Source organism: Electrophorus electricus, chromosome 11 (assembly GCF_041902795.1).
Source record: "Electrophorus electricus isolate QZ-2024a chromosome 11, ASM4190279v1, whole genome shotgun sequence".
NCBI classification, from domain to species: Eukaryota; Metazoa; Chordata; class Actinopteri; order Gymnotiformes; family Gymnotidae; genus Electrophorus; species Electrophorus electricus.
In genome coordinates this window covers 15,997,501-16,014,213 of record NC_137507.1, presented here as the reverse complement: position 1 = coordinate 16,014,213, position 16,713 = coordinate 15,997,501, and the positions used below count along the sequence as shown (strand labels likewise).

At 46.8% G+C, this 16,713-nt stretch overlaps 2 protein-coding genes across 9 annotated transcripts in view; both read left to right on the top strand.

Annotated features, from left to right (window-relative positions):
* Positions 1 to 10,532, top strand: part of celsr1a (cadherin EGF LAG seven-pass G-type receptor 1a) — a 68,551-nt gene extending 58,019 nt beyond the window's left edge. For 3 of the 6 annotated variants that reach the window (XM_081722531.1, XM_035528407.2, XM_081722530.1), the window contains 14 exons: positions 10 to 177; positions 1,133 to 1,259; positions 1,554 to 1,754; positions 3,328 to 3,502; positions 4,263 to 4,375; positions 4,708 to 4,787; positions 4,895 to 5,021; positions 5,469 to 5,594; positions 6,215 to 6,351; positions 7,483 to 7,586; positions 7,808 to 7,954; positions 8,117 to 8,356; positions 8,593 to 8,854; positions 9,319 to 10,532. In XM_081722531.1, coding sequence (XP_081578657.1) covers positions 10 to 177; positions 1,133 to 1,259; positions 1,554 to 1,754; positions 3,328 to 3,502; positions 4,263 to 4,375; positions 4,708 to 4,787; positions 4,895 to 5,021; positions 5,469 to 5,594; positions 6,215 to 6,351; positions 7,483 to 7,586; positions 7,808 to 7,954; positions 8,117 to 8,356; positions 8,593 to 8,854; positions 9,319 to 9,346 — 2,035 coding nt within the window. In that variant the 3' untranslated portion in view covers positions 9,347 to 10,532. Of the gene's footprint in view, positions 1 to 9; positions 178 to 1,132; positions 1,260 to 1,553; positions 1,755 to 3,327; positions 3,503 to 4,262; positions 4,376 to 4,707; positions 4,788 to 4,894; positions 5,022 to 5,468; positions 5,595 to 6,214; positions 6,352 to 7,482; positions 7,587 to 7,807; positions 7,955 to 8,116; positions 8,357 to 8,592; positions 8,855 to 9,285 lie in introns of all 6 variants that reach the window. The other 3 variants (XM_081722529.1, XM_081722532.1, XM_035528408.2) reach the window with 2 other exon arrangements.
* Positions 10,533 to 15,781: 5,249 nt separating this feature from the next.
* Positions 15,782 to 16,713, top strand: part of gramd4a (GRAM domain containing 4a) — a 30,044-nt gene continuing 29,112 nt past the window's right edge. For all 3 annotated transcript variants that reach the window (XM_027014573.3, XM_081723611.1, XM_081723610.1), the window contains exon 1: positions 15,782 to 16,059. In XM_027014573.3, coding sequence (XP_026870374.2) covers positions 16,031 to 16,059 — 29 coding nt within the window. In that variant the 5' untranslated portion in view covers positions 15,782 to 16,030. The remainder of the gene's footprint in view (positions 16,060 to 16,713) is intronic.

Genomic DNA, 16,713 nt, shown 5'->3' with positions numbered 1-16,713 from the left:
TGTGTGCAGGCTGCCCAACCGGCCGGTGATCAACACGCCCATCGTGAGCGTGGTGGTGCACAGTGAAGATGGCCCCCTGCCCCTGCCCCTGGAACACCCCATCACACTGGACTACACCCTGCTGGAGACAGAGGAGAGGTCCAAGCCTGTGTGTGTGTTCTGGAACCACTCCATCACGTGAGTCTCTCATTATACATACACACACACACACACACACACACACGCACACACACACATCCATATGTTTTTATCTTGCGTTTCCCTCCATAAATATTGGTGCGACAAGTTCTTTCCAAGATTCTGGAAGTACCTGTTGATCTCACCCTAGTGACCATCTTGGCTGCGTTGCCCTCCACCCTCCTGATGCCGAGCGACACAGCAGATTTTATAGCTTTTGCCCCCTCGTTGGCTCGAAGGCTCATTCTGCTCACGTGGAAGTCAGTTGTCCCACCATCTGTTTTTCACTGGCTCTTAAATATGGACAACGTAGAAAGAAACGAGAGCCATGTTACGAGGTTCCACCCGTAAATTCTTTAAGATATGGGATCCACTTCTTGAGTACTTAAAGCTACTCCGGTTCCGCTCTGTAATGCAGTTTCCTCTGACTTATCTGTTGCATCGTATCAGTGATCTGGCTCGTGACTATGCAGCAAGATTTAAGATTTCAAAGGACCCCCCCCCCCCCCACTCCTTTTTTCCCTTTCTCCCTGATTTTCCCTTTTCCCTCTCCAGCCCTCACTGGGTATGTCTGTTCGGCATGGTGTCTTTTCCTTTACTTGTTCTTACAGTGGCAACTTATGCATCTTAGTTTGTACTAATGTTTGTTTTTGTTTTGTTTTTACATTTATCTTTGATCTGTTAGCAGGAGCCGTGTCTGTAGTCTGTGCTATGTGCACAGTGCTGTCATTGTGTGAACGACTGTTAAATCTTAAAACCAATAAAAAAAAATATTTCAAAAATCCAGGTGGGCTGGAATGTATCTGCATAGGTTGTTTTGGGTGTCATGTCTTATAGTCTTTCTTTAAGACATGGACTTATTTGTTTTTGGTGTGTGTGTGTGTGTGTGTGTGTGTGTGTGTGTGTGTGTGTGTGTGTGTGTGTGTGTGTGTGTGTGTGTGTGTGTGTGTGGTAGGATCGGTGGCACTGGTGGCTGGTCCTCAAAGGGCTGCGAGCTGGTGTTCAGAAACCACACGCACATCAGCTGCGAGTGCAACCACATGACCAGCTTCGCCGTGCTCATGGACATCTCCAGGAGAGAGGTATGCAGCACGGGGGAGGACAAGCATGCACCGCGAGGGTGCTTAACGTGTCCTCCGGACAGCTAAACGCTCCTCTGTGCTTGCCCTCGTATCCACCGTGCTGTCACAGAGCGTCTGCCTCTCGTCAGCTGACCCGTTCCTCTTATCTTCAGTCTCAAAATAACTCCCAACTTCTTTTCTTTCTTTGGTCCCCATGCTTATTTGTCTCTGTTTGCTAACTACACTCTCCCTCCCTCCCACCCCCCCCTCTCTCATTATCTCTCTCCCTCTACTTGCACCCGTGGTGCCATCCAGCATGGAAACGTGCTGCCGCTGAAGATAGTCACCTACACCACGGTGGCAGCCTCTCTCCTGGCCCTGCTGCTCACATTCCTGCTGCTCGCCACCCTGCGCAAGCTCCGCTCCAACCTGCACAGCATCCACAAGAACCTGGTGGCCGCACTCTTCTTCTCCGAGCTCGTCTTCCTCATCGGCATCAACCAGACGGACAATCCGGTGAGGCCCCCTGCTGTCTTCCAGCACGCGGGGCACGTGGTGGAGGGTTAGCGGGCATCGCGGCATGAGCTCTTATCAGCGTACGCCCTCGATGGGGGAAAGACAGGAAGCGCCTCCCTTTTGGCCTGCGAAAATCAGGGCATTCTGAGAAGCCCTTGTTCCGAACTGACATTTGATTCCGCAATATGGAAATGGTGATTATATCTTGAAAGATCTGTGCTGTTTTCATAGTTGGTGTGAAGGACAAGGTAGAAGGACTCTTTAGATTCAAGACACTGTCTTAAAAAAACAAACAAACTCTTTTTATTGGGACTTTTTTTGGGGGGGGATTTTCTCTCCCTGGGACGCCCCTTTCCCGTTGTAAAACCCCAGTAATGACATTCTTGTAGCCTTTAATTAGGAGTTGTGTTTGGGAAGGGTTAGGCCTCGCTGATGAAACTGACAAGCAGTAGAGAATAACCTGAAGGGGAAGAAAGCGTCTCTTTGCATCCCGGTGATTCACAGCTGAATAAGAAAGACGCAGTGCATCGGTACAGATAAAATCCCTGTAATTATTCATTTTGGTCTGCATACGCACACACACGCGCCCACCCCAGCACATGCGCACACATGCACACCCCCCGCACTCTTTGTGACGTTCCTGCCGCTAAGGCTGGCTGGATTACTGTAGGTAATGGAGAGCGGAATTCTCTGAGGTGCAGGAGTCTGGCTGCGTTGCCTGAGGACGCTGTGAGCTGACAGGAGCTTAGCTCTCATGAATGGATATTGGAATCCCTCCTTCTTAATCACTTTTGTTGCTTAGATTAAGTGACATGTAAGAACAAATTGAACACGAACACTCCGTTCCAGAATCTTCATTTCATTTTTTTCCTCTCCCCCCCACCCCCCCCCCCCCCCCTTCCAACCGCTGCTGTTTTCGGAGAAACGGTCTGTGTGTGGAGCAGAGCATGTGCTTCTGGGGTCAGTTCTGTTCAGCACTTCTCTCAGTACCTGCCCCCCAGGGGTGCTGCTTCTCACAGGCCCGCCTTCACCACGCCCCAACCTCCGCCCCCTATGCCATCACCCTGTAGGTGTCATCATAGAGGCAAGCTGGGGCTGGTGGTTTTTATTGCTGGGAGGGTACTTATAGAGTCATGATCACACACACACACAGGATAAACACTCCATGGTTGTGTAAGCAATGTAATATTGCATGTGAGGTCAAACTCTTTGAACTCTCTGCCTGTACATGTACTTTGTGACTATGACTCTTCTCTCTCTGTGTGTGTGTGTGTGTGTGTGTGTGTGTGTGTGAGATGGGGTAATGCAGTGGAATGCTGCCAGTTATGAGCTGAGCTTTGTACTGAGACTGTTGCACATATACAGCTCACCTGCTCCTACTGTTCTCCCTTCAGTCTGGCTCTTGAAATGGGGCTTTCCCAAAAGCCCCGTTCCTCCCTCTCTCTCCTTCTGTTTTTTTCTCCATTTCTTCCTTTCATTTTCTTTCTCGTCTTGTAACAGTACCCCAGCCCAGCTTCCTTTGTCTCGCCACATATGAGTGACCTGTTGTCTGTCCCTCTCTCTCTTCCCACAGTTTGTGTGTACAGTGATAGCCATCCTGCTGCACTTCTTCTACATGTGTACCTTTGCCTGGATGTTTGTGGAAGGCCTGCACATTTACCGCATGCTGACCGAGATGCGCAATATCAACCACGGTCACATGCGCTTCTACTACGCCATCGGCTGGGGCATCCCTGCGGTCATCACCGGTTAGTGACACACACATGCGCGCACGCACACTCATTCACACACAGAGGTGAATATGTGTAAATGCATGTGTACGTACAATCTCATGAACCACCACAAACGGACACCTGCAAACACAAACCACACACCCATCATGTCATGCTGGGACTTGCCTCTCTTTTGAGTGCTCTGTGTGCGCACGCGCGTGCATGCATGTGTGCGATCCCTGTGGGAAAGCTGTCGTCTCTGTGTCTCTACCTTTACCTCTCTCCTGTCTCTGTCTCACGTTTTCTCTCTTTCCATCTCTTCCCCAGAGACTCTGACTCTCTGTCTGTTCCCCATTCTCTTTCTCTCTCTCCCTGTCTCTCTCTCCTCATCTCTGTTCGGAAGTCTTCCTCAGGGATGAAGGCCCCTGCCGATCAATGCCTCGCTGCCCTGTTGGGGTGTCACTTACTGTGCTGGCAAATGCTCAAAGATGAGAGCAAAAAGACCAGTAGCACACAGATAATAGAGGCCAGGCTGGCTGCTCCACTCACTACATACTCCTCTTACCTTCCTGCTCTCCAGTGTGTGTGTGTGTGTGTGTGTGTGTGTGTGTGTGTGTGTGTGTGTGTGTGTGTGTGTGTGTGTGTGTGTGTGTGTGTGTGTGTATGTGTGTGTGTGTGTGTGTGTGTGTGTGTGTGTGTGTGTGTGTGTGTGTGTGTGTGTGTGTGTGTGTGTGTGTGCGCGCACGCGCACATTTGCATGCGCGTGCTCACAAGTGCATATGTGCATGGTGCACAGGTCTGGCTGTGGGCTTGGATCCGCAGGGCTATGGTAACCCTGACTTCTGCTGGCTCTCCGTCCATGACACCCTGATCTGGAGTTTTGCTGGACCCATCGCCATTGTCGTTCTGGTCAGTGTACAGCATCACAGAATATTTCAAAATATCTTATGGGTTATAAATCTAATATTTGTCTTATTAGGTTTATTACCACACACACAAGATTTTGATCTCTCTGTTAGTCATTTTTTTGTTTGTCATTTCTTCTCTCATACAAAATTGTCATTGGCATATCTGTGCTTTCTTCCTTCAGATGTTTACTTCTGAAATACTATGCCTTTTTCTAACCTTTTCTGAGAGCTGTGCATTAAGGCTGAAGAAAGATATACCAGTAAAGGTTATTTATAAAAAGTCCATTGACTCTTATTTTGAAAATTTCTCACTGGAATCGATGTGCACTGCAGGTCAATATGGTGATCTTTGTGATGGCGGCCAAAGCATCGTGCGGCCGCAGACAGAGGAGCTTTGAGAAGTCCGGGGCCATGTGAGTGTGCCATGTGCCCAGCTCCGCCTTGGCTCAGAGCAGGATATAAATGCAGTTGAGATTTATGTCATTGTTTTGTGTGTGTGTGTGTGTGTGTGTGTGTCCAGTCCCGCGCTGCGGATGGCCTTCCTGCTTCTGCTGCTCATCAGCGCCACTTGGCTGCTGGGACTCATGGCTGTTAACAGCGACATTATGACCTTCCACTACCTGTTTGCTGCGTTTAGTTGTTTGCAGGTAAGACCAGCACAGCTAATGACACGGAGCCAACCGAGGCTGCGCACGCACTCTAATACACCATTTAAGTCTACGGTTGGTCAGATTTGAACTAGCCCATTTTGGGCATTAGAGCTTCCAACAGTTGAACATTGGGGGTATAGAAGAACACTGGAGATGCAGAAGTTATTTTGAACATGTTTCTGAGCCATGTTGTCAAAGAGCCTGAATTTATAGTCGTGTATTTGAACAGAACTGGAGCAACTGGTGCCTTGCCTGCTGTAACAGATAAAGTAAAGATATCTGATATCTGCATTTAATCATTTTGCAATTAATGTTTTGTTTGGCTAACCATTCTCTGCATAACAGATAGCTTGACTGAACTGAGATGTGGGTGTATCTTTGAATTGCAGTGTCTTTGAACTGTATGGCGTCACTTCACTAACTCTCTCTTTCTGCGTTTTGCAGGGAATTTTCATATTCTTCTTCCACTGTGTGCTGAACAAGGAAGTGAGGAAGAACCTGAAGAGTGTGTTCACGGGGAAGAAGCCCCTGCCGGAGGACTCTACCACCACGCGTGCCTCCCTGCTCACTGTGAGTGAGGGGAGGTGATAGTGAGGGAAGTTGATAGTGTGTGGAGGTGACGGTGAGGGGAGATGACGGTGTGTGGAGGTGATGGTGAGGGGAGATGACGGTGTGTGGAGGTGATGGTGAGGGGAGATGACGGTGTGTGGAGGTGACGGTGTGTGGAGATGACGGTGTGTGGAGGTGATGGTGAGGGGAGATGACGGTGTGTGGAGGTGATGGTGAGGGGAGATGACGGTGTGTGGAGGTGACGGTGAGGGGAGATGACGGTGTGTGGAGGTGACGGTGAGGGGAGATGACGGTGTGTGGAGGTGACGGTGAGGGGAGATGACGGTGTGTGGAGGTGACGGTGAGGGGAGATGACGGTGTGTGGAGGTGACGGTGAGGGGAGATGACGGTGTGTGGAGGTGACGGTGAGGGGAGATGACGGTGTGTGGAGGTGACGGTGAGGGGAGATGACGGTGTGTGGAGGTGACGGTGAGGGGAGATGACGGTGTGTGGAGGTGAGGGTGAGGGGAGATGACGGTGTGTGGAGTTAGAGGATCCCAGTAACTGCTGCCTTTCTCCCCTGACACCAACCCTGTTGGGAGTTGCTCCTAAACTGGGCATCTCTGTCCATTTCCTCTCAGCGCTCTCTGAACTGCAACAACACGCACACAGAGGATGGCAACCTGTTCCGCTCAGCCATCGGAGAGTCCACCGTGTCACTGGAGAGCACCATCAGGTCAGCCAAGAGCCACAGTGGTTACCTCGCTTACGCCTTCAGGTAACAGGCTACTGGGAGCATGGCCCTGCGACACTTTACCTCTCTCTCTCTCTATCAGTCCTTCACTCTCTGTGTTTGTACTGGATTTATTCTTTATTTTTATATCCTTTCATTTCAGATGTCTTAACTTCTTTACTTTGATCAGTTCATTTTGAAATCATGTGGAAAACTGCACACATCTTTCCTCTTCCACATACACCTCGAGTGCATGGCTCCGCCTCTGCTTTGCTTCAGCAGTGCCCATCCGCGCGCATGCGCGCACACACACTCACCTTGTGCATGTGCATGTGCATGTTGTCATTGATTTAACATTAGCAGCCCAGCACACGTCAGAGTTTTCCCTGATGAAGGTAGCCTTTCACTACAAAGCTCGGTATCACGTCTCCTCACACCGACCTAATTACCAGATGCGCGTCCGGACTGCACTGCAGCTCAGATCAAGATACCACAGGATGGGGGAGAGGTTTGGACTTGCTCTACCGTCCTTCACTTTCAGCGTGGACGTCCTGGCCTCAGGGGACCAGTTTCTCAGCGCATTTTCTATTTAGTCTCATCTGTATATTTGTGTGAACCAACTGGGGCGCATCATCCTCAACATGGAGGGGCAGAAACCCCAGCTGGAGTTGGTGTTGATGCACTGCAATCAAAGAAGGTGGACAAGGCACTGTGTAACAGTAGTGGTGAACAGCTGGACCCAGTTGTAGAGAAAGCAGCTGCCTCATATGCCCGGGGGTAGAGGCAGCTGGAGGAACTGAGGTAGTGGCCTATGGGGCTCCGGCTGGCTGTACGAGGCTGTAGGGCAGTGCTAGCTTAGTGGTTAACGTACTTGACTACTAATTAGAAGGTTCCCAGCTCAAGTCGCACCACTGCTAGATTTCCACTGTTGGGCCCCTGAGCAAGACCCCTAACCCTAAGGTTGTATTCAGTCTTAATTTTAACTGAAACTTTTTTTTGAATAAAAGTGTCCGCTAAATACCGTAAATGTCAACGCATTCTTCATAATGCACTCTACATGTAATGGTTACACTCTGTTCTGGTCTGCGGGTTGGGACTTTGAGAAACCTTACTGTGGACTCTGTTCTCTTTCTCTCTCTCTCTGTGTCACTCCATCCCTCTCTCCCCCATACACAGAGATGACTCAGGACAGAAACCCAGTGGCTCCTCTGGCACAGCTAAAGTGGGACACATGGACATCGATTCCCCTCTGTTCCACTGCAGTGGCACTAAGGCAGATGGTAGTAGAGCACACCACAAACCCCTTCGGTGTAAACCATCCACATCATCAGTTTAACAGGAAATGCTGCATTGTAGCAAACTGATACCAAAATTAATGAGTCCAGCTTTCTTGTTGGCATGGATTTGTTTGTTGGCTTAGCAGTATTTCTAAAAAGTCTACAGTTTTGCAAACCATGCATGCTGAGTCATGGTCGCACGTCGGGCCGTGTCATGTTTCCAGACTCCGACTCGGACAGCGAGCTGTCCGTGGATGAGCACAGCAGCTCCTATGCGTCCTCCCACTCCTCCGACAGTGACGATGATGATGAAGCCCACATGAAGCCCAAGTGGAACAACGAGCGCCAGCCACTGCACAGCACGCCGAAAGGTGCACGATTCATAGAGTTTACCACTCAAGTTTTAGAGAAAGCGTGTGTTTCTCTAATTCTTAATTTTTAACTGTTGTTTTTTTTTATGTAAAATATGATACCAGGCTAAGATGTATGTCAGGTTTGCATTTGTGATTGGTTTTTCTCTCCTTTCTCTCTAGTGGAGGCAGTGTCCAATCACGTGAAGCCATACTGGCCCACCGAGGCCACGACAGCCAGTGACAGTGAGGAGCCGGGAGGGGCAGAGCGGCTGCGGGTGGAGACCAAAGTGAATGTAGAACTCCACCAAGAGAGCAAGCTGAACCACATAGGGGAGCCCCCCCAAGACAAAGACCCTCCAGGAAGAGATGGAGCAACCCCCAACCAGTCCAACAGCAACCACCAACCAGAACAGAGGAAGGGTGAGGGGGAGCAATGACAAACTCTCTAACGTGTCAAAACTCTTTGCTTTGCTTGCTGGATATAGAGTCCTTTCTTTGAATTCATATATTTTAATTGGTATTTTATATCAAGGGCATTTAAGGAAATATCTTCTAAATTGATTAGATAGAAAATTGGTGGCTGGATGAATGTAAGAAAAGAGGGATTTAATCATGTAAAAACTGAGTGGAATCTAATACTTGTGTTATCTCCACAGGTATTCTGAAGAATAAGATCACATATCCGCCACCACTTACAGATAAGAACATGAAGAACAAACTTAGGGAGAAGCTCTCTGACTACAACCCCCCAACCATCTCCTCACGAACCCCCTCAGTAGCTTCCAATGATGGAAATAGTCACAACGTCATCATCAAGCCCCCCCATCGCCCTGCCGTCCCCCCCAAAGAGCAACAGAATGGAATGGCCATGAATCTCCGGGCAGGCACCATCAATGGAGGCAACCAATCAGACTCTGAGTGAGTAGTCACATGATTCCTACATGTGTACAAGTCTGTCACACTAAAAGTCCAGTCTTTTGTTTGTATATAAATGTGTTTTTATATATATATATATATATATATATATATATATATATATATATATATATATATATGAGGAAATCTGTGGGAGAATGGAGAACGAAAATGCACAATTAACATTCATTCGTTGAATGTGCGTCCTGCCAATACCACCCTGCATGTCTTCTAATTCAGTCCAGTTCAGAGTTGATGCTGTTTACACCTGTGGAGCTGTCGGATCAGAATTCAGCATTGCCCTCCGTCTACCCGCACCTTGGCATGACGTTTCGTTCTGTCTTATTAGCACTGCCTGAAAACCCATCTAACCAGCATGTCTCCCTCCCATCCTCTCTCGCTCTCCTTCCATACCCTTTCTGTCTCAACCACAGCGGAAGTAACGAAACCTCAATCTGACCCAGCAGGAAGCCAGAGGAGTCTCTTCCTGCATGAGGGCAACACAGCTACACTCATGTCTGAGGATGACAGGAGCAGCGGAGGAGCTCCTCAAAGGCCTCCGCGGTCGCGCCGTCCTTTTGGGCCTCTCTTTCCTCACCCCTGATGTCGCTAAGCTTCTACGCTCCAATGGAGAACAGTATTACTGCAGGCGTATGCCTGCCTGACACGGAAACGGAATGAACAAAGGGAATGCATCAAAATACACTTTGGGGGGGGGGGGGTCGGGGTTACGTATGAACTGTGCCAAACCGCAGCAAGCTGCATCCCCCACAATGCCGAGCTGTGCATTCAGAACAAGTCCCATGCAGATTCAAGGTGTACATTCGCAGGATGTGTTTCCACTAGTACTTATTGAACTGAATGAGTGAGAAGGACTAACTCCCTCGTTCCGAACAGATGAGGCAGGGGGATATTTAATTTCGCAATGCAAACACACAGAGGTTTTCACCAAGTTCCCAACACTATCTGTCCATTTTTGTTTTGTTGTTTTTTGTTTGTTTGGTTATTGTTTGTTTTTGTTGTAATTATTATGTAGATACTGGAGAAATGGTTCTATTTTGTATTTGAACTGTTTCATGGTTAAAAGAGTTTTCAGGCACATTTTATATATTTAAAAAAAAAATATATATATATATATATATATATATATATATATATATATATATATATATATATATATATATATATATATATATATTAGTTTTTATAACATGCAATTTTAGAGACTGTCCTGGGCAAGATCACAATGCTGTAATTTTGTACTTGATTCACTGATTTGCAACAGTGGTGCCTTAGTCCATCAGTAATTTGTTTCATGTCAAAGATCTTAACACCCATACACATGTCGTAGAATAAGACTGTAGAAAAATGAAAATACTAAGCGACAATTTATTTTTGTAAGAGCTAATTATGAAATGTGAGAAAAAGGTCACTCACATTTCTAAAAAATAAATGAATGTGTATGCCATGTGCTTAATGCTTTTAATTCACCCAGAGATGACTGTAGGATAGGATGAAAAATACTGGTGCAAGCAGTCTCTCTCTCACGCTCCCCTCTCTTTCTCGCGCTCTCTCTCCCTCTCGCTCTCTCTCTCCCTCTCGCTCTCTCTCTCTCTCTCTCTCTCTCTCTCTCTCTCTCTCTCTCTCTCTCTCTCTCTCTCTCTCTCTCTCTCTCTCTCTCTCTCTCTCTCCCTCTCCCTCTCCTCTCTCCTCTCTCTCCCTCTCTCTCTCTCTCTCTCTCTCCCTCTCTCTCTCTCTCTCTCTCTCTCTCTCTCTCTCTCTCTCTCTCTCTCTCTCTCTGATGATGACCACTCCAGTTTTTGTACCACTCCTGATCAAAAGTCGCTGGTGTTTTCATATTTCCGCCCCAAATAACACTGGAATTTTTGTATTATATGTATATTTATTTTTGTTTTTGAGACACTGGACATTGATTGTAACTATAAAATTAAAATCTTGTTGGAATTTTCTATTTTCTTCAACATTGTTCTAGCCTTGTGATGAATATGACATTAAATATGGTGATGATTAATTCACGAAGCAGCGTTAAAAAAAATCATGCAATGATGAAACACATCAAAGGTCATTTCAGACTGCTAGTAAATGTTATATTGAACCTAAAGGTTAAAAAACCTACACTAATAATGTGTGTGTGTGTGTGTGTGTGTGTGTGTGTGTGTGGTCACTATAAGTTAAAGCAGCCTTAGAGTACTGTACAAGGTTACGGTAAGACCTGCATCCAGCCCAGGTTGAGAGGTTGCGGGCCCACTGTTTACTGCGTAGCGTGTTAACTACGGGAAGCTACTGTGCTACATGAATGAAAGCGGTGGGGAAGGTGTCACTTGTTGAGCAGCTCAGCGCTGTGGGAAGCAGCAGGGGCAGAAGACTTGTGCGTGCTGCCACCGTTCCAGGGCATGGGCGAACACATGGTGTAAGCCATCGTAGGAGGACGATGATAGCAGCTGGGCTATCTCATGTCATGTGGCCAACAGCTTTTCATACATGTCTTTCCCCACATATAGCCATATGTTCCTAACTCAACTAGGGATTCCAGGCTAAACACTCTCTCTCTCTCTCTCTCTCTAAGATAAGCAGGCATAATAAGAAAAAAGGGGAGGATGGGGAAGAAAACCTGGCATATTTCATAAACACACAAAATCCACAATGACTGCGCATGGCTAATGGCTATAACCATGCATTCCTTGGCTGAGTCACAGGACAGAGATCAGCTCTGGGGGGGGAGCTGTCAGACAGGGGCCAGGGCCAAGGCCTCCATTTTGTTTGAGTGTAAGGGTAGATGAGGGGATAGAGTTACAGCCAGCTTAAGAAATGTCAGTCAGAGACATAACAATAGTTTTCCTTCATCTGCAGAGCAGCGGGGGGTGGAGGATTTCTGTACCTGTTGCCACTGGAAGGGTACACAAGGAGAGAGTCAGGGGACAGAGAGCAAGAAAGATTTGAACATTGTGCGATGGTACGGGAATCAACAGGCGGAAATCGCCTATGGGGTGTGGAGTTCAAGGACTGATAACTCTTTCCTCTCCATGACATCATTTTTGAAAGTTTCTGAGACAATGTTATCAGCATTAACAGCAGTACTGTAAGAGGAACTTCTTAAAATTGTACCTCATGGACACCATAGTGGCTCCTGGGTCACTCTGATCCAGTAACCATGGGCTGAAATTGACTTTAGTGCTTTTCGCCAATTCATAGGATTCATATTTCAGGTAACTACCCTCCACCCCAAACAGGAGGATTTGGATGAGGACAAGAGCATATTCTTAACTGGCCCATGTGACGACTCCATGACTGTGCTACAGGTCCGTCTTTTCACGAGCCGGTGTCTCCGGGCTCGGCGGGGGGGTGATGTGGCGTACACCGGGTCGCCCTCTTCAATTATTCAGGCAGCAGAGGCACGCTGCCCATGGGAAGCGTGCGTCTCCGCCGGACACGAACCGAGAAAGGGCGTCCGCGCGGGTCCTCTGTACTGAGTGTGCAAATATGGTATGGATGCTGTCGGGGTGGAAACGGTTTCATAAGAGGTGCGGGGATCTGCGAGGAATGAGACGGGTTTTAAAATAGCCTTGGGCTGCCACCTACTGGCCATATGGTCTCTTTGTGAGTTTCTGCTTTTCTAAGATACCGTGAGGTGGAACCATGCAGCTCTGTTCACACACTTAATGTTAATGCTGTGATACTAATAGGCCAGGCCGAGTGGGAATTATGTAATGATCCGTGTCACACTGGTTCAGGTACACTAATAAGTCATTGTTGCCATTGTTGTCATCATGATGCTTTGATATATAGTGCTGTCTGACACCCTGGGTCACTTTATAAAGAATGCAAAAAGTATTTAGGAAAGAAGGATTCTTTAGAGAGAAGAAGAAGAAAAATACCGTGTGAAGAGAAACATCTTCAACTGAGATTTGAAGGTGAGACAGAAGAGCACTCGCAAAGATTGGGGTGGTAAGTGTAGGGGCCAAAACACTGAAAGACCTGCCGCCCAGTGAGGACAGCCTGGTGTGGTACGGAAAGATCTGCCGCCCAGTGAGGACAGCCTGGTGTGGTACGGAAAGATCTGCCGCCCAGTGAGGACAGCCTGGTGTGGTACGAAAAGATCTGCCGCCCAACGAGGACAGCCTGGTGTGGCACTGGAGCATGACTATGTAGGGCTTTGAAAGCAAAAAGGAGCAGTCTCAACTATATGTGGGACAAGTCCATTAATCAGTGCACCAATGTAGCTGATAAAGAATGGGAGTGATATGTGTTGATCACCTATTGTATACTTGTACACTAGCAACTCAGTTTTAGATGTTTTGAAGTTTGTTCAAGCAGGTAAACCCATAAATACGGCATTACAGTAGTCAGTTCGAGAGCCAACAAAGGCATGGACTAGAGTTTTGGTATCTTTCATGGGCGAAGACGCGCAACGTTATGAGAGGGAATAAAGGCAGCTTTAGTGAGAGAGTGGAGTCAAGAAGGACATCAATATTCCTGACAAGCTGCATAGGCTCGCCATCACAGCTTCGCCATCAAAGAGGAGAGAAACACTGGGCAGTCTGGGTATGTGGGATTCAGAGCCTAGTATCCATCATACTGTTACTTCTGTGCTGAACATGAGAAGGTTTGTATCCGACCAGAACCTTGACTCAGAAACGCATGCATTTAATGCATGAATCAGTGGAATGATGGGAAGTGAACTGTTAGAAGCAATGGTGAGACTAGCACCTCTACACATTTGCATGTCATCTATATAACAGTAGAAGCTGAGACCATTTCTACTAATGATTTACCCAGAGATAATATGTACATGGAAAAGAGGAGGGGAACTGGGAACTGATCCTTAGGGTACATCGCGAGCGACTGGGGTAATGGTTGATGCATGTTCACCTAAGTGGCCAGACTACATAGTGTTGCAGAGGTATTAACCAATCCTATGGAGGAGATCCAGTATACTGTGATTTACAATGCCAAAAACCACACTGAGCTCTATAAGAGGTACACTTGGGTGCCTTGCATAACCACCACTTTTTCCCATCACTAAAAACAGGAGCCTGCAGATCAGTCTATTACTGGCAACAGAATTTGAGTCGAGGTTTTCTTCAGGAGAGATGTTACGCTGGCAGCTTTTTGCACAGAAGGAACCAGAAAACAGACTTGAGTTTATATGAAATGAGCAACTGGAGTAGAGATTTCCAGAGACAAGCTTTAAGAGGAAATGTTAAGGACAAAGTCCTACTCTTAGTAGGGTCAAGCTGACCGATTAAAGAATGAAGGTAAGATTTAGCAATGACTTCAAAGTCAGTGATGAAATACACTCTAGACAAACTGGTATGCAAATTTTCTGGAGCCAGTAAAGAGGTTTCATGAGTTGAGATTTCTTGGTTGAAGAGCGGCTTGGACATTTTTCGTAAAATAGGCTGATTTTGTCCTTGAAGAAGTCTAAGGAGTCATCACATTGTTCAGCAGTGCGTGGAGTGGTTGCAGTGGGAGGTTTAAGGCATTTCTTGATGCTCTAAATGTTTTCTGGCCCTGGAGGTGCCAGTGTAGTAGGTGCCTTGTGCAGTTTTTAGGGCGTCTCTGTACTGTGGCCAGAAAAACACTGAAAATCAAGTGGAATCATTACAAGGGTCACTGGCTGATATTCTCATTATCTTTTTGTTACGGTGTGTAAAGCAGCAGTTTAAATGTCTCTCCCTCTGGCTTTTCTCTTGTGAAATCAGCATAAGGTAGATAAGCATAAACAAAGAGTTTATGATACCAGCTGATAGTCCCCGTGGCTTAAGAAGAAAGTGAGCATTCATTCTGATCTGAGTCGTATTATTTGGCTTTTCTCCCGTGGACAACAGACTCCCTGCACACAGCTCAGGATATTAGTTTCACTCTCATCTCCACAGACACGCCTTTCTCTACAAACCACCAGTGGCTTTCTCCCAGTAGTAACCCTCAGTGCAGATGGCCAGCTTCATTTAACGCTGCCAGATGCATGCTGACAGCAGGAAAACAGATTTATATCCTGTAAACATCTTCAGCAACATAGCAGCCTTCGCATTAAAGGTAGACTCTCTTTTCCCCTCGAGCTTCTCTATCAAGCTTCTCTTTAACTGTCTCTGGAGTGGGTGTAGTATTTTGGCAGAGCTTGTGTGGGATTTAGGGGACTCTTCAATCACATTCAATTAGATGATTTGGGGGCTATTCTTACATGTGTACAGCACTCTTTGGAGGAGGGAAATTATGTTTGAAAGATGATGGGTTTTGTCTATTTAAAAGTGCTTCCATTTTATTTTGTATCACCATTGGATGCCAAAATTTCACAGAAACTGAAATTATCTTCAAAGAATCATAAGACACTTTCTTCCTCAGATTTAGGGATTTTTTTGGCTTTCATGTTGTTAAAATGGTACATTTTTTGGCTGCCCTCTAGTGGAATATTTTGAAATTCCAGTTTTGATTGCTGAAAAGTAAACGTTTCACTTTAGCCTCCATTAGTGTTAAAAGTCCTGAATTTCATTAAATGGGAGAACTCTTATCAGCAGAAGTCTGTAGATACAGGTCAGAGGTGGATGGTCTTTTAAGAAGGTAAAATGGATTGGGCTAATGAGTTTCCTTATGTAGGTTACATGGATGGATGACACAACCACACAAAGGTTAAATCTAACATTACTTAATGAACTGTTTCAAGAGTAGAAAATGTTTAAAAACTAGGAAATAGTTTTGTGGGTTCTGGATGTGTAGCCTATAGATGGAGCGTTTTTTTTTATTTGTTATTATAACATATGATTTACTTGTTTGCTTTAACTTACAGTAGGCTACAAATCAAGTTTCTGTTTCTTTTAAAGGATTGTGATACAAACGTTCTGATGTCTTTATCCGCGGCCCCTTTAAGGATCCAGCCGCTGACGTAGACGAGCGGGCTCGCTCCAGCTCGTGCGCTGGGTTAAAGCAACAAGAGGCACGAGACGGTCTTGCTGGTCGCGCTGGTGTTCGCTCCCAAGCTGCTCCCAAGCTCGTGGGAGATCACGCGCTCCGTGGAGGATAACGCCGCTGTGGTGGAGCTGCGTCCGCGGGGAGTGGTGCGAGAGACACGCAGCTTTAGAGGATTTGTCTTTAAAAAAAAAAATTGGGGGGCGGTTCGAGCAGGTGCACGCGACCAGGACCCATCAAAGCCGAGCTCCGTTAATGAAACTTTGTTACGACGCACGCGCTGGGTAAGCACGTTTGCTGTGCGGCTCCTGCCACTGCAACAGGCGGTTCGGTTCTGCAACAGTCGCCATGATCTCAGGTTAACCACGTCTGTCCTAGCGGGTGGGTAGAGAGCGCGTCTGATGGCTGGTAGTATGGCCCGTGGGACAGGGTCCGTTCAAAGACCTGCTTACTTTGACTCATGTCAGGCCAGCGAATTACCGCTGACAGCCAGTTTTATTACTGACGGACAGATATCACACTCGTTTATTATGTACTTTGGGGCGAGAGAGTTTGGTTTAGATTTTAGTTAGTTAGTTAGTTAGTTTGTTTGTTTGTTGCTAGAATTATTTTGCATGTTGCAGCTTTCAACAGGATATGGAAAACTAGGTTGACCTCAGGTTTTGCACCCATGTTCACCCTGTGTGTGTGTGTGTGTGTGTGTGTGTGTGTGTGTGTGTGTGTGTGTTTGTTTGTTTTTTTTTAAAATAGCTTCTTTGTGGTTTCTTTGGCAGGTGACACTATAGCATCAGCTCAAATCTTTAATCTCCATTACTTGAAGCTTATCAATGCTTGTTGTCACGGCTGTGGTCTGCAGCCCAGGAAGTTGTCTGGGTTTTGTGACTCTGTTCACTGCTGAAGTTGCCTGTGAGATGTTATTAGGCATTTCTTTGTGTGTA